At 41.6% G+C, this 24,454-nt stretch overlaps 1 protein-coding gene across 5 annotated transcripts; it reads right to left on the bottom strand.

The window, feature by feature from the left end:
* On the bottom strand, window positions 1-23,411 carry LOC132480941 (zinc finger protein 613-like). Of its 5 annotated transcripts, none has more exons than XM_060085548.1 (10): window positions 23,335-23,411; window positions 22,758-22,870; window positions 20,812-21,012; window positions 18,108-18,234; window positions 17,734-17,826; window positions 6,943-10,979; window positions 6,316-6,516; window positions 1,020-1,147; window positions 657-752; window positions 1-354 (listed from the first exon to the last, which is right to left on the bottom strand). In XM_060085548.1, exons 3-6 carry the CDS (start codon window positions 20,830-20,832, stop codon window positions 9,250-9,252), a joined length of 1,971 nt encoding a protein of 656 aa, XP_059941531.1. In that variant the 5' UTR covers window positions 20,833-21,012; window positions 22,758-22,870; window positions 23,335-23,411; the 3' UTR covers window positions 1-354; window positions 657-752; window positions 1,020-1,147; window positions 6,316-6,516; window positions 6,943-9,249. The 5 variants fall into 5 exon arrangements, with proteins under 5 accessions (XP_059941531.1, XP_059941532.1, XP_059941533.1 ...); XM_060085549.1 differs by having other exon boundaries at window positions 1,020-1,163; XM_060085550.1 differs by lacking the exon at window positions 6,316-6,516 and adding an exon at window positions 21,084-21,136.
* Window positions 23,412-24,454: the final 1,043 nt, after the last annotated feature.

Below are 24,454 nucleotides of genomic sequence, written 5' to 3' on the forward strand. Positions count from 1 at the left end.
CAGTGGGTCTTCGTTGCTGTGTGTGGGCTTTCTCTAGTTGTGGCGAGCAGGGGCTACTCTTCATTGCGGTACGCAGGCCTTTCATTGTGGTGCCTTCTCTTGTTGCTGAGCACGGGCTCTAGGTATGCAGGCTTCAGTAGTTCCGGCCGTGGGCTCAGCAGTTGTGGCACACGGGCTTAGTTGCTCTGTGGCATGTGGGATCTTCCTGGACCAGGGCTCGAACCCGTGTCCCCTTCAGTGGCAGGAGGATTCTTAACCACTGCGCCACCAGGGAGGTCCCTTCAAAGATCTTAGGAGTAAGAGCTGGAAGGTAGAATCTTGTAGCAAGGTAGGTGGAAGAAATAGGCAGAGATGCTGTGACAGAGGACAAAAAAAGGAGAAGATGTAAGAAACCTAAGAAGAAAAGTAGGTAAACAACAAAGCAAATCAAGATGTATGTAAAATAAACAGGGACCACTGGGATCAGATCTCAGAGGAAGAAATGGGGGTCTATTTCCCTTTAAACACCTGTGAAGAAAAAGCTCTCATATGGGAAGATAGATACGAGGTGCAGTTATTTAGACATCCTCAAACACTCTCACAGCCATGGGACATTCTCTTACTGACTAGAATATGACTTCCCTGGCCGCCCATCTTGCTGGTTATCAGCTACACACCTGAACAGGTTCAACTGCGGTTTTCATCTTCTATTGGCCATGGTTCTTCCCCTCGTTCCAACTTGGAGGATGCATCTGGTCTGCAGGCTTGACACCCTGTCCACGGGAAACGACAGAAGACTTAGACACATCAAATTGGGCTGGGATGTCAAGATGGGAGAAAGCTACCTTTGAGGGAAGTTTTCACATCTGCAAAGGAGAGGCTTTTCTCTCAGGAGAGGGAACATTATACACTTGTCTGGAGCAGAGAAGGATCTGAGAATCTACTACTTGAGAGCATTGCAGATACTGAAGCATTAAGCAGCTGAGAAAAATGGCCACTGACCGAAGATTCTCTGAGGGACACAGGGGACACGTCCTCACCCACAAGACATCAGGTTGCTATGGTTCTCCAGCATCACATCTGGGTACAGGTCCTTCTGATCAGGGTCCAGGAGCTGCCACTCCTCCCACGTGAACTTCATAGCCATGTCATCATATGTCAGGGATTCCTGTCACAACACGGTCCTGTTTAATATAAAGTGTTTCCCTTCTATTGATGTAAGGAAGAAGGCATGTAAAGGAAGTTATTCTGTTATTTTCACCAAATAGGCTGCATTAATACAAGTAGTTTTTAAAAAAACACCTTGTAGTAGAAGGAAAACCCTATTGGGATATTCTGCAATTATACATTCATAATTCTATTTATTCAACAAATGAGAAATTTCTATAATGCGTAGCCGTAATATCCTCTTGCTAACCAAGAACTATATATACATAACTCTACATATATGTACTTATTTGCCAAACACTATACACATGGGGGTGATATCAAGATTAATAAAACATATTATTACATTCATCAAGGGCCTTCCCTGACTTGGTGGATCAGAATTCACCATGTAGAGACAAGAGATGCCAGAATTACAAGAGATGACATGTTTAATAAATGTGTTTAAAATGTTATAAAGAATAAAGTATTTTAGGGAATTCCCTGGTGGTCCAGTGGTTAGAACACTGAGTTTTCACTGCTGAGGGCTCAGGTTCTATCCTTGGTTGGGGAACTAAGATCCTGCAAGTTGCGCAGCACAGCCAAAAAAAAAAAAAAAAAGTCTACAGAACAGGAAACTATAGGGGGCCTTAAGCCCTACACATATGAATGCTTTTAAACCTCATTTTCTTCATTTATAAAATAGGGATTAAAATGATCCTTCCCTTGAAAAATAAGAATTAAATAAGAAACCTCTAAACCCCATAGAAATATTGACTGTATATTCATTCAAAGGTATTTATGGAGCATCTAGTGTGTGCCAAGCACTATTCTTGGCCCAGAGAATCAACAGTTAATAATAAAGTTAAAATCTATTTTTTTATGTGAACCATTTTTAAAGTCTTCCTTGAATTTGTTATAATATTGCTTCTGTTCTTTTATGTTTTGGTTTTTCGGCCCCTAGGCATGTGGGATCTTAGCTCCCTGACCAGGGATTGAACCTGTACCCCCTGCATTGGAAGGTGAAGTCTTAACCACTGGACCGCCAGGGAAGTCCCAATAATGAAGTCAAAATCCTTGGGGAAAAAAAAAAAAAAGAACAGGAAACTATAAAGAGAAAATTAGGCAGATTTGAGAAAAAAAGTAAAGAAACATATACGCCTGTATTATGTGTCCACACAAGTTAAAAGCTTATGTATAGGCCTTGGAGGGATAATTAGTGAGCTAGAAATTATCCAAAAGGCAGCACAGAGCTACTGCAGTTAGGGACAATATTCCATAAGAGGAATACTGCAAGGGGGCTCAGAACTCACTGAAAGCTGTTCTGCTGAAAGTGAGGGTTCATTACAGTTAAAGGATACAGATGAACATCAGCCAAGGGAAGAGGCCTGAAGGGCAGAGCCCAGGGAAGTTGCCAACATGGAGCTTCCAGCTGCCCTCCCACGATGGAGTCATGGGCAGTGTGACGTTTTTTTCCCTTTACTGATTTTTAAATGGAAGTATAGTTGATTTACAATGTTGTGATAGTTTCAGGTGTACAGCAAAGTGATTCAGTTATACATTCATATATATATATTTACATATATATTCTTTTTCAGATTCTTTTCCCTTTTAGGTTATTACAAAATATTGAGTATAGTTCCCTGTGCTTTACCATAGGCCCTTGTTGGTTATCTATTTTATACGTAATAGTGAGCATTACTTTCTTGGCATAAATGTGTGACAGCCGGCAGGGAGTACCACCAACCAGGGGAGCTCCCTGACCCCGATGTCCAGAGGCTTAACTGGGGCTGGGTCACATCAGCCTGGTAGGACACCCACGTGCTTCACTTCAGTCTCCAGTCTCTGCAGAGGTCCACTGACACCATGGGATCCACAGCCTCCACCTTAAATCACATTGTGGGTGTGGCTTTTCCTTTTTCCCTTGCTGATTTTAGTCTCTATCCCTTCTGTAATAAGTGTAACCTTGAGGATAACAAGGTTTCTGAGTTCTGTGAGTTCTTCTAGCAAATTATCAAACCTGAGGGGGGTCTTGGGGACCCCCCCAAACAAAAGGGAACTTCCTCATTTGATAAACATATATATATCATTAAATATATTATTAAAAATATACTGCCTTGGGCTTCCTTGGTGGCACAGTGGTTGAGAGTCCGCCTGCCATTGCAGGGGACACGGGTTCGTGCCCTGGTCCGGGAAGATCCCACAGGCCGCGGAGCAGCTGGGCCCGTGAGCCATGGCCGCTGAGCCTGCGCGTCCGGAGCCTGCGCGTCCGGAGCCTGTGCTCCGCAGCGGGGGAGGCCACAGCAGTGAGAGGCCCGCATACCGCAAAAAAAAAAAAAAAAAAAAAAAGTAAAGGCAGTATATATATATATATATATATATATATATATATACATATATATATATATATATATTTTGGCGGTACGCGGGCCTCTCACTGCTGTGGCCTCTCCCGTTGCGGAGCACAGGCTCCGGACGCGCAGGCTCCGGACGCGCAGGCTCAGCGGCCATGGCTCACGGGCCCAGCCGCTCTGCGGCATATGGGATCCTCCCAGACCGGGGCACGAACCCGTATCCCCTGCATCGGCAGGCGGACTCTCAACCACTTGCGCCACCAGGGAGGCCCTGCCTTTACTTTTTAAAAAAATGACCCACTTGACTCATGGATACATTTTAAAGATAAATGACTACATATATATGTACATATATATATATTTAAATGAATAATTGATTATTAACTTAATCTCTAGTCCCCGCTCCCTTCCCCATAGTATAAGGGATGGGGTGGAGAGTTCCACGCTTCTAATCATGATTTGGCCTTTCTGGTGATCAGCCCCATTCAGGAGCCCACCCAGGGTCACTTTATTAGAACAAAAGACACTCCTATCACCCAGAAAATTCCAAGGGATTTAACAGCTCTGTGTAAGATGCTCCTATCACCCCCATCGCTCAGGAAATTACAAGAGTTTCATGACCTCTGTGTCAGGAACCAGAGGCAGTGACCAAATATATGTATTTCTCTTTAAGGCTTTGGGATTAAATATCTCGCTCAGGAACATACTCTATGTGTTAGAACTACAATCTGCACCCAGGTCTGCCTTTCTCCAAGCACATGACCTTAACAATGGTTGTATTCCCCTACCAGATACCCTCAGAATAAAACTTAGCTCTCCTTGTTACTTCCTTAAAGGAGTTTACTACCCAGAGCTCCCTTGGAGGATGGCCACGTAGTCACAGACGCAAAACCTGAACTTCTGAAACCATCCCTTATAACACTGTGGTACATGAAACCACTTTCTTCCACAAAGATAGAAACACACACAAATTGGTTCAGCCACTGTGGAAAACAGTATGGAGGTTTCTCAAAAAACTAAAAACAGCGGGGAGAGAGGAAGGAATAAATTAGGAGTTTGGGATTAACAGATACACACTACTACATATAAAACAGATAAACAACAAGGATCTACTGTATAGCACAGGGAACTATATTCAATATCTTGTAATAACCTATAATGGAAAAGTTCCTATATGGAACTGAATCACTTTGCTGTATGACTGAAACTAACACAACATTGTAAATCAACTATACTTCAATTTAAAAAAAAGAAACTAATAATAGAACTACCATATGAAACAGTAATTTCATTCCTGGGTATATATCTAAAAAATGAACTCATTAATTCAAAAGGATACATGTACCCCTATGTTCACAGCAGCACTATTTACAATAGCCAAGATATGGAAGGAAACTAAGTGTCCATCAACAGATGAATGGATAAAGAAGATCTAGTGTATATATATATGATAGAATACTACTCAGCCATAAAAAAGAATGAAATTTTGCCATTTGCAAAAACATGCATGGACTTTGAGGGTGTTATGCTAAGTGAAATAAGTCAGAGAAAGACAAATACTGTATATCACTTACATATGGAATCTAAGAAATAAAACTAGTGAATATAACAAAAAAGCAGCAGACTCACAGATACAGAGACCAAACTAGTGGTTACCGGTGGGGAGAGGGAAGTGGGGAGGGGCAAGATGGGGTAGGAGATTAAGAGGTACAAACTACTATGTATAAAATAAATAAGCTACAAGGATATATTGTATAACACAGGGAATAGAGCCAATATTTTATAATAACTATAAATGGAGTTGACCTTTAAAAACTGTGAATCACTATGCTGCACACTCGAAACTTACATAATACTGTTCATCAACTATATCTCAATGAAAATTTTTTTTAAAAGATAGAAACACACAAACCTCAGGCTCCATGCTTGCCCCAAGAGCAGCAGAACTGAAGCTAGCACTCCCACGGCTTTCTACAGCCCAAACCCTGGAGCCTGGGTGAAAGATTTCTGGGGTAAGTCACCAACTTCCTGGATCATCTTGATCTCATCTTCCATCAAACATGGCCACAAATTATTTTCTGATGACGAGCTTCTGTGACTTTCCTGCATCCTCCCAGATCACAGGGCCCCTCACCTCCCATCCTGTATCTCAAATATCAGGACTTGAGGTTGAGGACCCAGGACCTTCATATCTGACTCTTTGCAACACCGTTAAAGGAAAATGTGCACAGCCCAAATGCAGTGCTACTCAGGGGCAGAAATGAGTGAATGAAGCTTCTTAGAGGCATCCAGCATATATTCCTTCAAAAATCAACTCTTCCAACGAGCATCCATGGTCCTCTACTGAGGAAGGAACAGCTGAAGAGCTTCTACTTCATTTTTCAGCCTAAAGCACTTTCCATAAACGGAATCTTTCCTCTTCCCTATAGTGGCTATTTCTTATCTTTGTCCCCAAGGGAGCAACTACTTTTACAGAAAATACATGTGTTTGTGTGTATAGTGCCTATGTATGTATACATGTATTTCCCTAAAGAGGGACTCACTTGAAGGACTGAAGAGAAAGTAACATTCATTGTCTGTCCCAGTGGCCCAGGGATCCTGGGCCTCCAAAGCTCCAGCTTCTCAACACAGACACACGTGGGCCTCCCCAGATACTGACCATATGACCCTTTGTTAACTGCCAAACCTGGAAAAGACACTACCATTCACTGACGACCAGACAGATCCATCAGTTAGCCCAATATAAACTTGAATGGCATTCACTGACAAATAACACTGTTATGGGCTTAACTGTGTTCCCCACAAATCCATATGTTAAAGTCATAACCTCCAGTACCTCAGAATGTGACTGTATTTGGAGATAAGGTCTTCAAAGAGGTAATTAAGTTTAAGTGAAGTTATTACGGTGGGTCCTAATCCAATATAACTGGTATAATGTGAAGACACGAGGAGAAGATGGCCATTTTCAAGCCGAGGAGAGACCTTGGAAGAAATCAACCCTGCTGACACTGTGATCTCAGACTTCCAGCCTCCAGAACTGCGAGAAAAAAATGTCTGTGGTACTTTGTTATGACAGCCCCAGCCAACTAACACAACCACCACCGACCCCAGTTCTCCAACAGAGACACACAAGGTAGAGCAACCCACTAAGACTCCAAACCCCGATGTTGGAACACTCATTTGACAGACACATACAACTGCGTACAGTAGGTGGTTACCTGTACTAAGGAGAAAGGAATTAGCCTTCAAATGTATACAAATGTTTGCCTAAAATACACAAAGATGAAGCACTGGAGAGTGCTAAATAAATGATACGGTGACTGTTGGGCAAACAGCACACTTAATAACTGTTAGCTATAGTTTTTATGAACGCGAGGGGTAGACAAGTAGAGGATAGACGCTGGTATGGCCTTCTTAAAGAGGGCGACCAGGAATTCCCTATCCCATTAACGTTTTCATTTACCTGGAATGCCAGCCTCTGAAAGGTGAGTTCAGCACCTGGTCCTCAGGGCAGGCCTGGGCAGCCCATTCGGGAACCCAGATGGACGATTTCACTGGGAAAGACGCCATGACTGCCATGATAGGATGTGCAATTCACAAGAAGTGGAAGGGAGCTGCACTCCGAGTTGAAGAAGAATCCATTTCTGATGGTTTGCTGAGGAGCATCTGTCCTGAATCCATCCTGTGAAGGGCCACTACTTTGCATGTTTTGTTCACCAGCATATCCTGTGTCTACAACAGTGCCGATGCTCAGAAATATATTTGTTGTCGTGAGTTACTCACACACCCAGAGTTTGGAAATTCAATTATGGGACAGCCACTCCATGGCAAATTTCCACTTTTTTTTTTCTTCCTTATAAGCAGGACTCACTGTTTTTAAGCTGGATACATCATTATTGGATCAAGGGAAAAGAACCCTAGGAAGAGAAATAAAGGACAAGGGCCCCAGTCCCAGTAGAGAAGGAATGATGAGGCTAAATCACGTCTCAATTCGTTGAGCTACAAAGGAGCTTAGATCTTTGAAATGGCGGCAACTCTAAAAGGTGATAAGCCTGTGGACAAATGTAAGGCTTGTTCTCCAAAACATTCAAAGGGATCTCACCATCACCTGTCTCATGTACCAACCTCCATTTTCATTAATTTTATTATTTGGCCGTGCCGCATAGCTTGTGGAATCTTAGTTCCCTGACCAGGGATCAAACCTGGGACACCATAGTAGAAACTGCCGATTCCTAAACACTGGGACGCCAGGGAACTCCCCAGTCCTCCATTTTTAGTGACGTTATTTTCTTCCATTAATTAGGCTTATTCTATGGATCCTAGTCCTTCTTTGATCTGCCCTTTTTATAGTCTGACAGGAGCCTCTATTCAAGAAACAAATGTTTCTTGGAATAATACTGAGCCTGAGAACTGCTTGCCAGTAGCTCCTTTCCTTCAGTGACAAAAATAAATTTGATTGGTTAGTCCATGAGGTCATTCATTTGCCTTCATTCATTTTTCAAATCTACATGTAATTCATTTCCTATTTTGCTATGTGCTGGGGAGTATACAATTATCTATATACTGTCAAGGAATTTATAATCTAGGTGGATGTGAAAATTTTTAAAAAGTATCCATATCTTTTTCTATGTAAAATTAAGTAAATCCTTTCCCTTTCCCCCTCTGATATGTCCCTTAAACAGAAAATTATCAGGATACTTTGTTCCTTACACTATATGTCCTTTTCAACTAATGTAGGTGTACACATCCTTTGATTATCTTTGCCAGAGGGTAAAATTGCTATAGGCATGAAACCTAGCTTTAAAAAAATTTCCAGCTCAAAGGCGGCAAGGACTTTCTCTTAAGTTCATCACTGACATCATCTATAGGTCCTAGGACAGGACCAGGTCAAGGAAACAGTTAAAGTTTTTCTGAGTGGTGTGTGTACAGGATGGGAACTATCTTCTAGGGCAAGAGCTTGGCTGATAGGTTATTCATGAATTTTGAGCTTTGTTCCTCCAGGTGAGATTTATAAAGTTAAGCATATCCAAACATGCTATGTTACATTATCAGATTAAATGTAATCAGTTTCCTTCTGAAGGACTTTTGGTAGACTGAAATAACAAACTGAAGAAATTTAGAACTGAAGAAATCCAAGAATTAACCATATAATGATCCTGGATGGGAAAAGAAGACCCATGTCCCCCAAACAAGGGGGGTGAACTGCATTATAACTTCAATCAATGATGTGCAACACAGACACCCTCCTTTGATTTAAAGCGTCACTGACGTATCAATTAGGCATTTGATTCAAGGTATACTGTCCTAAAATGTACACTATGTATATAATCTTATATATGATTATGTTAGGATTGTGACAGAAATCTCTAAAAGATTCACTTTCACAGGGCTTATCTGCTTCATGCATTTTCTGATATTTTGCCAAAGGCATTCCATAGTTGGTGTGTTCAGATTTTTATTTCTACACGATTTCCCCTGCCAACCAATGAGGCAGAATGTACCACTGACAACCCTGCCACAGTTACTGCCTTCAAAGGTCCAACAGTTTCTCTCCTGTGTAAACTCTCTGATACCAACTGAAGTCTTATTTCTGGGGAAGGACTTTTCCACAGTCATTAAATTTCTACCAACTATGTCCTCACTGACAGTATGTGACCTATGAAGCCCTGATAGGGTCTATCTTTCCACAAAAGGCTTTCCCAGTCTCTGTGTTTATACTGTTTGTCTCAGTATACACTCGCCAGCCACAGGATGACCTAGAAGGTTTTATTCAAGGGTTTTCCACTTTCACTGTATCACAGTTTATTTCTGTGTGTTTTCTGTGATGTAAAATATGACGTAATTGATCACTGAAGGTGCTACCACACTCACTGCATCCATTAGGTTTTTCTTCCGTGCAAATGCTATTATCTGCTGACACTGCACCTGTGGCACCTGGCTGTCCCACAAGGGCTACTACATTCCTATCTGCTAGGAACCCATCACTGTGGAATGGAGTCTGAGCTGCCACAGAAGGAGGGTGCACGCTCACCACATTAACAGGGTTGTTCCCCTGTACGATATCACTTGAATGTGATGAGCTGGGACTCTCTGAGAAAGGATTTTCCAACTTGACTGAATCTCCACGTTTCTCTCTTGCATGCAGCATCCCCTTGTGGTACACGAGGCATGACAAGTGGGAGAAGGCTTTCCCACAGTCAGTGCATCCATAGGGTCTCTCTCCTGTATGAGTTCTCCGATGTCTATTGAGGCACGACTTATCCCTGAAGGCTTTCCCACAGTCACTGCACGTGTAGGGTTTCTCTCCTGTGTGAATTCTCTGATGGTTAATGAGGCCAGACTTGTGTGAACACGATTTTCCACATTCGGTACATACAAAGGGAGTCTTTCCAGTGTGAAATCTCTGATGTGAGATGAGGCATGTTTTCTGGCTGAAGCCTTTCCCACATTCAGTGCATACATAGGGTTTCTCTCCAGTGTGAGTTCGTTGATGTATGAGGAGATTGCCCTTCTGGATGAAGCCTTTTCCACATTCATTGCACATATAGGGTTTCTCTCCAGTGTGAGTTCGCTGATGTACAATGAGATTGCCCTTCTGAATGAAGCCTTTTCCACAATCACTGCATATATATGATTTCTCTCCTGTATGAGTTTTCTGGTGTGCGTTAAGCTGTGATTTCCAGCGGAAGGCTTTGTCACATTCAGTGCATTCATATGGTTTTTCTCCCGTATGAGTTCTCTGATGTTCGATGAGCCGGGACTTCCTGGAGAATGCTTTGTCGCATAGACTGCACCCATGAGGTTTCTCTCCTGTATGAACTCTCTGATGATTAATGAGCCGAGACTTCTTGATGAAGCCTTTTCCACATTCCTCGCATACGTAGGGTTTTTCTCCTGTATGAGTTTTCTGATGAATAAGCAGCCGTGATTTCTTGGGGAAGGCTTTGTCACATTCAGTGCATGTATACTGTTTCTCTCCTATATGGGTTTTTTGGTGTTCAGTGAGCCTGGACTTTCTGGAGAAGGCTTTCCCACATATACTGCATCCATGAGGTTTTTCTCCTGTGTGCACTCTCTGATGATCAATGAGGCGGGACTTCTTGATGAAAGCTTTCCCACATTCAGTACATAAGTGGGGTTTATTTATCTTCTGAGTTCCTAGATGCTTAATGAACTGTGAATTGGTGCTCATAGAACTTCCACATTCAGTAAATTTCATTTCACTATGAAATTGCTCATGCTTTGCATGGAGGAAGGATTCCCCATCTCCAAGAGGGTTCTTTACTTCATAGCTTCTGTTCTGGTTAACTAAACTTAAATTTGATTTCAGTGTTTTCCCATGAAAGTCCAACATATCATGATTTTGCCTTAAAGGAAAGTTACTTTTGCTCTGATGAACAAGGTTTCCAAGTGCATTACGTTCGTGACATCGTTCCATTCTTTTTGGACATCTTTGATTTTGCAAGTCCTCCTGCAGAAGACAGTCATCTTTCCTCATTTCTAGGAAAGAAGAGAAGAATGAATCTTCCCATAGCTTGGTACAGAGTGAAACTACTTAACAAACGCCTTTGTGTAGGCTGGATCTTTATGGACAACACTATGACTTCAGTTTAAAGAAACTCCAGGGCTTCCCTGGTGGAGCAGTGGTTAAGAATCCGCCTGCCAATGCAGGGGACACAGGTTCGAGCACTGGTCCAGGAAGATCCCACATGCTGCGAAGCAACTAAGCCCGTGTGCCACAACTACTGATCCTGCATGCTAGAGCCTGCAAGCCACAACTACTGAGCCTGTGCTCTAGAGCCCGTGAGCCACAACTACTGAGCCCATGTGCCACAACTACTGAGCCTGCACTCTAGAGCCCATGCTCCGCAACAAGAGAAGTCACTGCAAGGAGAAGCCCGCACACCCCAACGAAGAGTAGTCCCTGCTCATCACAACTAGAGAAAGCCCGTGTGAAGCAACAAAGACGCAGTGCAGCCAAAAATAAATAAATAAAATAAGTTAATTTTTAAAAAATAGAAAAGCATTAAAAAAATATATCTAAAGAAACTCCAAGTAGAAAAGGGAACCCTCCTACACCGTTGGTGGGAACGTAAATTGGTGCAGCCACCCTGGAAAACAGTATGCAGGTTCCTTAAAATAGAGTTGCCATATGATCCAGCAATCCCACTCCCAGGCATATATCCAGACAAAACTATAATTCAAAAAGGTATATGCACCCCGTGTTCTTAGCAGCACTGTTCAGAATAGCCAAGACATGGAAACAACCTAAATGTCCATTGACAGATGAATGAATAAACAAGATGTGGTACATGTATACAATGGAATACTACTCAGCCATAAAAAAGAATGAAATAATGCTATTTGCAGCAACATGGATGGACCCAGAGATCATCATACTAAGTGAAGTAAGTCAGAAAGAGAAAGACAAATACCATATGATATCACTTATATGTGGAATCTAAAATATGACACAAATGAACTTATCTATGAAACAGAAACAGACTCACAGACATAGAGAACAGACCTGTGGTTGCCAAAAGGGAGGCAGGTGGCGGAGGGATGGATTGGGAGTTTGGGATTAGCAGATGCAAACTATTATATATAGGATGGATAAACAACAAGGTCCTATTGTATAACACAGGGAAGTATATTCAATATCCTGTTATAAACCATAATGGAAAAGAATATGAAAAAGAATGTGTGTATATATATATATATATGTATAACTGAATCACGTTGCTGTACAGCAGAAATTAACACAACAGTGTAAATCAACTATACTTCAACTAAAAAAAAAAAAAGAAACTCCAATATATGTTTGTTATCACTTGGACAAGGGTAAAATACAATAATGTAAACAAAGAAAATAAGAGGTAAAAACAGGGCATAAACGAGGTTAGAGCATTCAAAATGAGCAAATAGAGATTTGGCTGCTTTGTAATTGTAACCTTATAAATTATGCTGATAGTATAATAAAATCAAGTTATTATGAGCACTGGACCACAGAAGACAGAGGGATATTTTTTTCCAAATGCTGTGGGACACATTTACACATACATAAATCCTTAAATGCAAGGAATCAAGTATTATTCCTAATTATGTGACCTAGGCCACTGGATAGGTGAGTAGTGGTTTTTAATGAGATGGGGACTATTACTGAGGTTCACAATGTGGGGAAATCAAGTGTGCATTTCAAAGCATACCAACCTCCAGGTGGGTTTTGGATATCCAAAACAGACATGAAGAATTCAATTGGCTATGAAGATCCTGAGAAAAGTCTTAACCATGTGGGAAAGGAGATAACAATGTGGGAATCATTTGTATATAAATATTATATATATAAGGATACAGGACAGGATGGAAAAATGTGTAGACCGAAAGTATCAATAGATGAAGGCATGTGACCAAGTTTACAATTATTAAAACATTAAGACTTTGGGTTTTAAAAAGCACATGGAGGAGCACCAAACATTGACTATACCAATACTAATAAAGGAAATAAGTGATCCTATACTCAGGAAACTACAAGACTTTTAGGAGTTCTATGCCAGAAACCAGGGACAAAGACCAAGTACATATATATCTTATATTACAATATCATACTAGGGAACTGGCACCTTTTCCATTCACCCTTTGTACTTGTATATATTGAACATTTAAATTGTTCCCATTTCATTGTAGTGATCCCTAAACCGACATCCTGCCACTAATAGAATTTTCTTTCAAAAGTCTGCATACCCATCTTGGTTTCTACCATTTAAGGGGTCCTAAAGGATCACACTGCTGATCCTGGACCAAGACTCTTGACAGTTTTGCCTGCCATTTGTCTTAGAACTACTGGATGTACTTAACTGTAGCTCACACTGCTGCCACCCAGTTCAAAAGATAGACTACGTATCCAAGGATAATACAGATCAAATTCACAGTGCCACCACTGTACCTCAATTACAGGTGACGGTTGAACAAGGCAGGGGATAGGGGTACAGACCCTCCATGTGGTCAAAAATCCAAGTATAACTTTATAGTCGGCCCCCTGTATCCAAGGTTGTGCATCTGAGGATTCAACCAACCTTGGATGGTGTAATACTGCAGTATGTAGTCACTGAAAAAAATCCGCATATAAGTGGACCCATGCAGTTCAAACTCGTACTCTTCAAGGGTCAACTGTACTAACAAAGTCCAGAACAGCCTGGAAATACAAGTTACATTACCAACTTTTACTCCATTTATCCATGTCCACACTCTACTCATTCCTCTACCAATACCTTCTAAAACTGGCCTTCAAGTGGCTTCAGGCCAATCTTTTGACAGTTTCCTCAAGGCCTTGCACATTTCCAACTTCACACCGTCATTACTTGCCCTTCCTCATCTTTACTCAAATCCCAGATATGCCCCCTATATATCACGCTATCATTCTATGTCATTGTAAGCTCTGTTTCCCCTACATTTCTAAAGTAGTCCCCATCTTTACTGTTCATTTAGACAATTTAGTTCACATAGCCCTGAACTATAGCAAAGATGCTGCATTCAAAAGAGGAACTTCCACATATTACCTGCAGATTTATCCTCTGTTTGTTACTAAAATCTCACTCCTAGAATGTACTGCTTTATTTCTCACTAATCTCCTCTAGCACACATTAAGGCTGTGGTTCACCAAGTAGGCTCAAGAGGGCCTGCTTACAACATTATGTATAGACTAGTCCAGGCGGTCCACCCCAAATCTACCAAAAATACACACTCTGAAAATAAGAGGTCCTAGTACATGTATTAGGAAACCATGCATTTCACAAATCCTCATCTTCCTGACTGCTAGTGGTCCAAGGCTCTTCTTTTTTTTTTAAATTCTACCTTGCTTGTACGTAATCTCTACTCAGAGGAATCTTTCTTCCTTTCTTTTTTTTTCAAATCAAGGTATAATTGACATACGACAGTATATTAGTTTCAGGTGTACAACATAATGATTTGATATTTGTATACATATAGCAATTTTTTTCAATTCTACTATCTTTTTATTTTTCAATTTTAATTTTTTATTATTTTTGTAATGAAGTATAGTTGATTTCCAACATTGTGCTAGTTTCAGGTGTACAGCAAAGGGGTTCAGTTTTATATAAATAAATCCTTAGTATAGGATTTCTATATTTATTTATATATTTATAGAAATTTACTTCTATAAATATATTTATATAAATTTATTTCTATATATTTATTTACATATTTATATAATTTCTATAAGTATATTTATTTATAATTTATATAAGTTCATTTCTGTAAATATATTTAGTTATATTTATATAAATTTACTTATATAAATATATTTATCTATATGAATCCTCCTTATTTTTATATATATACATTTTTTTTTTTTTTTTTGTGGTACGCGGGCCTCTCACTGCTGTGGCCTCTCCCATTGCGGAGCACAGGCTCTGGACGCGCAGGCTCAGCGGCCATGGCTCACGGGCCCAGCCACTCCGCAGCATGTGGGATCTTCCTGGACCCGGGCACGAACCCGTGTTCCCTGCATCGGCAGGCGGACTCTCAATCACTGCGCCACCAGGGAAGCCCTATATATACATATTCTTTTTCAGATTATTTTCCCTTATAGGTTATTACAAAACATTGAGTATAGTGCCCACAATTTTTTTTTTTAATCCAAGTCTCTTCTTAATCTGTACGCATCCCATAGGAGATCTCAATCCATCCACATTTCTAACTCTAGTCCTAAACTCTCCCTGAATTCCCCGGGTAGATCCAAATGCAACAGAGCATTTGCATCCAAGGTGATGTGAATAAACACGTCTAAATTACAGTGTCCAAAACAAAACTCCTGATTTCTCAACTCACATCTCCTTCTCCATACACCTTCTTCATCTCAGAAATGGCGACTCCACTCTTTCCCAGACTCATGCCAAGAAACTTAGCGTCATCCTTCAGTTGTATTTTTCTTTCAACCCATTATCTACTTCAATAGGAAATGCCTTCTCTCCTTTATAAATATATTTCCAAGCTCAATGACCCTCACCCCCTCTACCCAGGTTGAAGACAAGCATTCTGTCTTATACTACAGCAATGGGCTCCACTGACTGGATTTCAGGCTTCAACTTCCCTTCTACAAAGTAGCCAAAGTAATCATTTTACTTTATTTAAAAAATTTTTTATTTTATATTGGGGGTATAGTTGATTTACAATGTTGTGTTAGTTTCAGGTGTACAGCAAAGTGATTCAGTTATATATATATATATTCTCTTTCAGATTCTTTTCCCATATCGAAGTGATCATTTTTTTTTTTTTTTGGCCACACCACACCACATGTGGGATCTTAGTTCCCCGACCAAGGATCAAACCTGCACCCCCTGCAGTGGAACTATGGAGTCTTAACCACTGGACCACCAGGGAAGTCCCACAAAGTGATCATTTTAAATATAAATTATATTATGCCCTACTGTTTTCTCATCTGATTGTTTTTAAAAAATCAAGTCCTTGGGAGTTCCCTGGTGGCCTGTTGGTTAGGATTGGGGGCTCTCACTGCTGTGGCCCAGGTTCAATCCCTGGTTGGGGAACTGAGATCTTGCAAGCTGTGCGGTGCAGCCAAAAAAATTAATTAATTAAAAAAAAAATCATGGACTTCCCTGGCAGTCCAGTGCTTTAAGACTTCGCCTTCCAATGCAGGGCGTGTGGGTTCAATCCCTGGTCGGTGAGCTAACATCACACATGCCTCGTGGCCAAAAAACCGAAACATAAAACAGGAGCGATATTGTAACAAATTCAATAAAGACTTTAAAAATGATCCACATCAAAAAAATCTTAAAAAAACACACAAAAAAATCAAGTCCTTGAAGTGGCCCTGAAAGGTCCTACATGACGTGTCTACTCCAAACTCCACCTACTGCCTTACTGCCATCATCTCCATATTTTCTCCATCCACTGTCCCTCTCGTTCACTCCACTGTACTCATACAGGCTTCCTCCAGATTCCTAAAACCTGCTCCTGCCTCAGGCTTCTGACCTTGCTATTTTGTCTTCATGGAATGCAATTCACCCAAGGGACCTACTCACATCACTCATATAGCTGCTTAAAGGCATCTTACCAGAGACATTCCTTTTCCTAAAGGATGTAAGATGAGGGGGCCTAAGCTAAATTCCTAGCTGCCAAGAGCACAACTTAGCCCCCTCACACATGGCTGCATTTGCTGGAAGGGCTGGAAATGAAGTTAATGATCAGTCATGCCCAGGGCGATAAGGCCTCCTTTAAAAATTACAGGGTTCAGAGAGCCTACAGGTGGCTGAACACAAGGAGGTGTTGGGAGAGCATCACACCCAGAGAGGGCATGGAAGCTCCACGCTCCTTCCCCATACCCTGTGCATCTCTTCCACCTGGCTGTTCCTGACTTAAATCCTTTCATAACAAACTGGTGATCTAGTAAGTAAAATGTTTCTCTGAGTTCTGTGTGCCACTCTAGCAAATGAATTGAACCTGAGGAGGAGGGAGTCTTGGGAAGCTCCGGGCTACAGCCAGTTGGTCAGAAGCACAGGTAACAACCTGGACTTGTGTTTGGCATCTGAAGTGTAGGTCGGGGTGGTCTTGTGTGATGGAGCCCTTAACCTGTGGGATCTCATGCTTTCTCCAGGCAGAGTGTGTCAGAATTGAGTTAAACTGTAGGACACTTAGCTGGTGTCACAGAGAATTGCTGGTGTCAGAAGAAAGAAGAAACACAAGAGGAGGATTGAGGTTTTTCCAGCACAGCCAGGATATATGAAGAAAGAAACAGAAGGTACTAGAGACTGAACGTTTATGTTCCCCCCACAATTTATACGTTGAAATCCTAACCTCCAATCAAAGATGGTGTGAACGTTAGGAATGGAAATTATTTATTATCCAAAGGGGCAAGAAGGTGCAGTTACCAGAAGACAGCGCTGAAATCAAAACATCTCTCTTTAGAGAGAGGTGTGGAAGGTTGAATTTCATAGCAAGACAAGTAGAAGGAACAGGTAGTGATATAGTGCTGGGGGAAGAATGATGGGAAGATTTGAGAATTCTAAGAAGAAACTTAGAGGAAAAAAAAAAATCAAGACCCAGGTGAAATAAATAAGGATCAAATCCAAGAAGAGATACGTTCCTCGACACTGCTAAAACAAAAAGAGCTCTTCGGTGGAGGCTATGCTTCCATGTCCTCAGACATACACAGCTGTGACATCTCTGAATGATTAGAATATGACTCCCTTGGCCGCCCAGTGCTGGTTCTCTTACTCACCTGGACAGATTCGACTGTGGATTTCATCTTCTACTGGCCACGGTTCTCCTCGTTCCAATCTGGAGAGAGCATCTGGCTTGCTGGCTTGATACCCTGTTCATGGGAAACGACAGAGAGACAGACTCTTGAATTGGGCTGTGGTCTGCCAACATGGAAGAATGTTACATTTTACGAACTATGCAATTTGCGGCTCAGCAAAGGAAAGGCTCGTCTCTCAGGAGAGGGCACATTATACTCTAGTCTGGGACCAGAGGAGGAACTGAGACTCATCTACTACTTCAGGGCACCATGGACACGGCAAAACTTTCAGAAGCTGAAGAAAGAGAGGCCACTGACTGGGGACTCCCTGAGGGACCAAGGGGAGCTGTTCTCACCAATGGACAGCAGGTTGCTATAGTTCTCCAGCATCACGTCCCGGTACAGGTCCTTCTGAGCAGGGGCCAGGAGCTGCCACTCCTCCCACGTGAAGTCCACGGCCACATCCTCCAGTGTCAGTGATCCCTGTAACAACACGGTCCTGTTTAATATGAGTGTTTCTCTCGTTACTGAAATGGAAGGCAAGTGAAGGAAGTTGTTCTGCTCTTTTTCACCATTTAGGCTACATCTATATACGGAGGTGCTTTGATTTTTATTTATTTTTATTTTTTAATTTTTAAAAAAATTTGGCTGTGCTGCGAGGCTTGGGGGATCTTAGTTCCCTGATCAGGGATTGAACCCAGGGATTCAACCCTGGCAGTGAAAGTGCCAAGTCCTAACCACTGGACCACCAGGGAATGCCCTGATTTTTTAAAACTACATTGTCATAGAAGCAAAATCTATCCATGTTCTAACTTATGTATTACAAAATATTCTGTAATTGTACAGTCAACCATCATTCAGCAAATCAGAAGTTTCTGTAATAAGTAGTCATTAATCCTCTTGCTAAACTAGAAACATACAATATATATTTTTAACATTTGCTGTATATATATATATATATATTTTTTGTAGTGAGTACATATTTGCCAGGTATTAAGTATATTCTAATGACATCAGGACAAACAAAACATATTCCTACATTCTCCAGGAATCTTCATAACCATTATCAGAATCAACCATGAAGAAACTCCAGACGCTATAATTAAAAGATACAACGGGGGGCTTCCCTGGTGGCGCAGTGGTTGAGAGTCCGCCTGCCGATGCAGGGGACACGGGTTCGTGCCCCCGTCCGGGAAATCCCACATGCCGTGGAGCGGCTGGGCCCGTGAGCCATGGCCGCTGAGCCTGCATGTCCGGAGCCTGTGCTCCGCAACGGGAGAGGCCGCAACAGTGAGAGGCCCCGTGTACCGTCAAAAAAAAAAAAAAAAAAAAAGATACAACGTATTAAGTATGTTTTATATGTTAGGAAGAATAAAAACACCTTTCTAAAACATATTAAAAGAATGAAAGACTAGTAAAGAACATTATTCAAAGTAAGAAAATAAATAGCATCCTTCAAAAAACACACAAGTACATATATACATAGGTACATTATTTATATTGACATTTCCAGTCAGGTTCACAGCATATCAGATACATTCAAGAGATAATAAACAGGAAGGCAGATCTGAAGAAATTACTCAACATGCAGCACAAGGACAAAATGATGGAGAATATAAAAGAGAGAATAATAAATATAGAGGATAAAGTGAGGTCTCACATTTCCCAACTCAGTTTATGAAAGAGTAAATACAGTAATGGAAAGGCACTACCCAAAGACCTAAGAGCTGAGTTAGATCCACCCGCAAACATCCATATAGACACAGATGTACACACAGCTCAGTGACTGGAAGTACACACTCCTGCACATTTGTTAAGCGACACCGGGGGATTAGGAAAGAAGCGTATGAAGAGGACTCTTACTTTTTCACTAGATGTACTTTGTCATCACTGGAGCTTTACAAATGTATTCAAGCGTATTTGTATTATGAAATTCTCTAAAGGTAATGAAAGATGAGGCGGTAGGATGTGGCTTTGAACACAGGGAAGGGAAGTGGACTACCTTCAAGAGCTGGAAGTTTTTTTCTTTTTAACTTAAGTATCATTGATTTACAATGTCTCAGATGTACAGCAAAGTGATTCAGTCATACATACACATATTGAATATGTCTATTCTTTTGCAGATTCTTTTCCGTTATAGGTTATTATAAGATATTGAATATAGCTCCCTGTGCTACAGAGTGGGTCCTTATTGTTCATCTATTTTATATATAGTAGTGTGTATCTGTTAATCCCAAATTCCTAATTCATCTCCCCTTGCCCCTTTCCCCTTTGGTAACCCTAAGTTTGTTTTCTATGTTTAATAGCGGGACGTTCTAAAGCAAACCCTCTGAGATCGCAACAACTTTACCAGACACAGATACTTTCAACTCCCTCCTGCTAAATCTATACTCAAACACCTGTTCAGTCACCTGTTCATAGGGGACCTTGGAAAGTCATGCAACCCTTCCATTTTCTTATGTCGCCTAGGTTTTACTCCCAAGCTAACCCTGACCGTTACAAGGTTGGGTCCACGGGTCACCTTGCTATGGTCCCATGAAGCACTGTGCCCGCTGAGTTTTCTTGGTCTATTTCCAAAGGGGTCTCTAAAGAACCAGCTTTTCATTTATGAGAAGGTTGTAGTTAAGGACACTGTCTGCCATATCACCTCTAGGACGAACCATTTAAAAAGTCTCGAGACCTGAGTGCCATGAAATATACAGTGACATCCTCTGAGGAACTGGTCAGCTTTCTCCTCAGAGTCAATGCCTATCCCATCATCATCAGGAGTCTCTGGCTGTGACGACTGTCAGAGATACTAGACATGAGTCGACAGTGCATGTAACCCACTGGATACTCCAATCACAGAAGATATTCCAACATCAGTCATTTAGTGTAGGTCCCACAAACAATATATTCCTGATGCTACTTTGCCTTGATGTTGAATTTAAATCTAAATTTATTTCTGCACAAATTCTAGTTTTCCAATTTGTTATTTCTATTGAATTCAATTGCATTTTAAAGTCCCCCCCAGAAATCAATTACAGAATGAAGGAAAGAATAAGACAAACCAAAAATCACCTGGTCCTTGATCATTTTCATCTGTTATTGGGAAATGGCCAAAGCTAGGATGTCTCCTGAGCCTCTTCTTGAACTGCCCTAAACTTCTGGTTAGAAATCTTAGTCTCCAGGCAGTGATGTCCCCACAAATGATGATATCCAGGTCGTGAAACCTTCTCACGTCACGTGATGTATCTTGCTCCAGGAGCCACGACCTGTGAGCTGAAAAATAAATTCACTTAGAGTGTAAATTTCCTCTGGGCCCAGATGTTGTCACTGCCACTGTCACCCACCTGATTTCAAAGCCATCTGTTCCTTTATTTGGGGTCCCAGAGGCTAATACACCCTGGAGCAATAAAATAGAAGATTGTGAATGTGTGGGTACTATTTCTTCCTTCTGTGAAGTGGAAATGGGGTGACTGTGAAAGGGGAGATGGGAAAGGAGAACCAGCACAACACGATGCCCCCGTGGCAGGGGAATTATCACAGACCAGTTTTTGGAAGGAGAACATATAAAAGGTGAGGACCTGGACAGCTATTCCTTGGAAACCATGTGTGCTCATGGACCTGTTCAAAGTCATTGAACCATCTTCACTAATCGTCATTATATGAAAGAAACAAACAAAGGAAAACCAAGAGAAAAAATTAAAGTACATAGAACAAGATTACTATTTGTGGCTATATACACATTTAGTAAAAGTATAAAAACATGCATTATATAAAATGAGTTCAAGGAATGTGATTACAATAAAAACCACTGAATTGTATGCTTTAAGTGGATGAATTGTACGGTGTATGAATAAAAAAAGCTGTTATTAGAAAAAAGCTATGAGTAGAACTCTAATTATATGCTTACTAAAATATTTACGGGAAAATGTATAAATATCTGCAACTTACAATAAAACATACCCTCAAAAATGTAAAAAGGTGGATTGATGATGATTAGAGGAGTGATATACGGATACATATACGATAAAGGAAACTCAATAAAATCATGATGATAAAATCCACATGGCAGGCATGCAGGAATTCAAATGTATAGTTCTTTAAACCTTGCTATATGTTTGAAATTTTTCATAATAAAATCATGGGAGATGGGAAAGCTTGCAATAATGAGATCAGTAGGGTGAGCAGAAACAAATCTTTTCAACGTAATTACTCTTCTGTGTAATAGTAAATTAAAAGTGAATAAAAAGATCGAAAGTAGAAAGACACCACTCACAATGGCAAAAAAATTCAAAATCATGGTGGAGATAAGGGACAGGGAACCACACCCTTATGTAAATGCAGAATCATAACCTGTTCTCAGAAGTGATAAATGAGTATTTAAGCATTTAAGTTCTATCTAGGGCTTCCCTGGTTGCACAGTGGTTGAGAGTCTGCCTGCCGATGCAGGGGACACTGGTTCGTGCCCCGGTCTGGGAAGATCCCACATGCTGCGGAGCGACTAGGCCCGTGAGCCATGGCCGCTGAGCCTGCGCGTCCGGAGCCTGTGCTCCGCAACGAGAGAGGCCACAACAGTTAGAGACCCGCGTACCGCAAAAAAAAAAAAAAAAAAAAAAAAGATAAATTCTATCTAAATGAATGCACATATTGAGTGATTCCAGTCATTAATGGCACAGGTTTGTCTGTTAGAAATTTTTAAAAAACAATTCTTACAGAAAAAAATTTTATGATATATTTATTAGTAATGTTTATGATAGAAAATTAAATGATGAGGCAAATTATAGTAAAATTTCGGCAGTTTATTGGAATTGTGAAAATCAAGCATAGAACAATGAAGACTAAAAGGAACTATACGGAAAATTTAACAAACGTTATCGTTGGAGAACAGAATTGGGGTAATAGAGATGTTATTTTACTTGTGCTAGAACAATTCTGAATGGAAATATTTACAAGTGTGTGTATGCACACACACAGTAAACTTGCAGGAAGGGCAAAATCCTCATCTTTAGTAGAAACCTTACCACTTCAGGTGTGCTTAATCCTCGATCTCCAACAACGCTTTCATTTCTACGGGGTCGAGAGAAGATGTGGAAAGCCAAAGGCGATTGGCAAACGAGGCCTTGGACTTGAGGAACTGAAGGAGAAAGTCACGTTTGAAAACAACCACCCACCGACCAGCTTCAGCTCTCACAAACCTCTCAACGACTGACACACCTGGACCACCCACCGCAACCACTGGTCACATACACTCGGAATAATCCCGAAACCTAGACTAGATACCCAGGTTCGCTGACCATGAGACCCCCGCCCCTGTCATTGAGCCCGCTACTAAATCCCGACTCCAAACCAGACACCGCTTTCATTGACAAAAATCATTCCCTACAGCAGTCCTCAATCACAGAGCACTGCAGACAGACACAAAACTCTGATTACGGACTTTCAATCCTAGATTTCGACTGGCCTATAATCACTAACACCAGAATCCTTCAGGACTGCCTCCGTCACCCCAATCATAAATACCCCAGTCACCGACTCCCACTTGCTTCCTCTCCCTCTACGGACCCCACGGCTCCACCCCACCCGGACGCCCACAGACACCTCGTTTCCCTCATCCTATTCCACGCAGAGATCCACACACGGTCCCGATTTTCTCCTGATCCCACCGCGACCTCCTAGAATCCGCACTTCCGTGAATTCTTTTACTGCGGCGCCTTCGCCCAGCCTCCGCGCCGGACTACGGCGGCCGACGACGGCCCTGCAGCGTTTGTACGGAGCAGGCACGGAGATAATGTCTGCGCCCATCTCGCCACGGATCCCGGGGCCGCCACCTTTCAGGAGTCGCCGTACAGAATGCGAAGTGGCAGTTTTGGCCCAAGTAGCCAGGGAAGGCACGGAACGGATAAAAGCCATCCAAAGTACCCTCACTTAAACCCTGCGCCGCAAACTGCACGGATTTTCAGAAACTCGAGCTCACACAAGGGAAACGGGGTAGGATACGTCCGCCTCAGCGGGCTGGGGGGAAAAGTAATCCACTTTGCACGAAGATTGGGAAACGACACAGTGGGCCCAGCCATCTTAGAAGTTAGGTGTACGTACAAAAACCAACAAACAGCCAAAGGAAAAGGAGAAAACGTATAAGACGAAAGGCAAATACCCCGAGGACGCTTCTGGCTCAGTGTGGACGGTGAGAGGATGACTGAGGACAGAAAAGAGTCTGGAGAAGCACTCGCGGTAATGGGGACAGCATAACGCCGTCAAAGAAAGTTAAAAAAACCCAGCAACTGGCAGAAACCTAGCATACATTTGGGGGTGGAACATGGTTACCGCCCAGTAAAGGGGAGGAGAGTAGTCATGAGCCAATGGGAAGAGGGAATCCGGGGGTGGGGTTTTTCACACGTGACACCCCGCTTCCCTTCTGCCAGCGGTGGAGCCAATAACAAGTGCGGAGCTTTCTGAGAACCAAAAGGCCAGAAATTCTGTAAGGAGTAAATGAGACAACTCCAGGGAGAATAAAAAGTTGTACAAGTAAGGGAACGTAATCATAGTATACTAGTGGCTGAACTATATGTAGTATTTACATAGTCATCATAATGTAAACACTAAATCTGATCCAACCATAATTAAGATATAACTCTATTGGAAGAATGGGAAAAAGGAAATGCTTGTGTGAAGAGGGCTGTTTCTGTTTGTAGGGAGAGGTGTTTGAAGCATCCTTCAG

Source organism: Mesoplodon densirostris, chromosome 19 (genome assembly GCF_025265405.1).
Source record: "Mesoplodon densirostris isolate mMesDen1 chromosome 19, mMesDen1 primary haplotype, whole genome shotgun sequence".
Lineage (NCBI taxonomy): Eukaryota > Metazoa > Chordata > Mammalia > Artiodactyla > Ziphiidae > Mesoplodon > Mesoplodon densirostris.

Coding starts and splice junctions, on each gene's coding strand:
- LOC132480941 (XM_060085547.1), bottom strand. CDS start 20,832: ATGAAAATGATCAAGGACCAG. Junction 18,235..20,811: donor TGAAAATGATCAAGGACCAG/GTGATTTTTGGT, acceptor GTGTTGTTACAG/GGATCACTGACACTGGAGGA. Junction 17,827..18,107: donor TAGCAACCTGCTGTCCATTG/GTGAGAACAGCT, acceptor TCCCATGAACAG/GGTATCAAGCCAGCAAGCCA.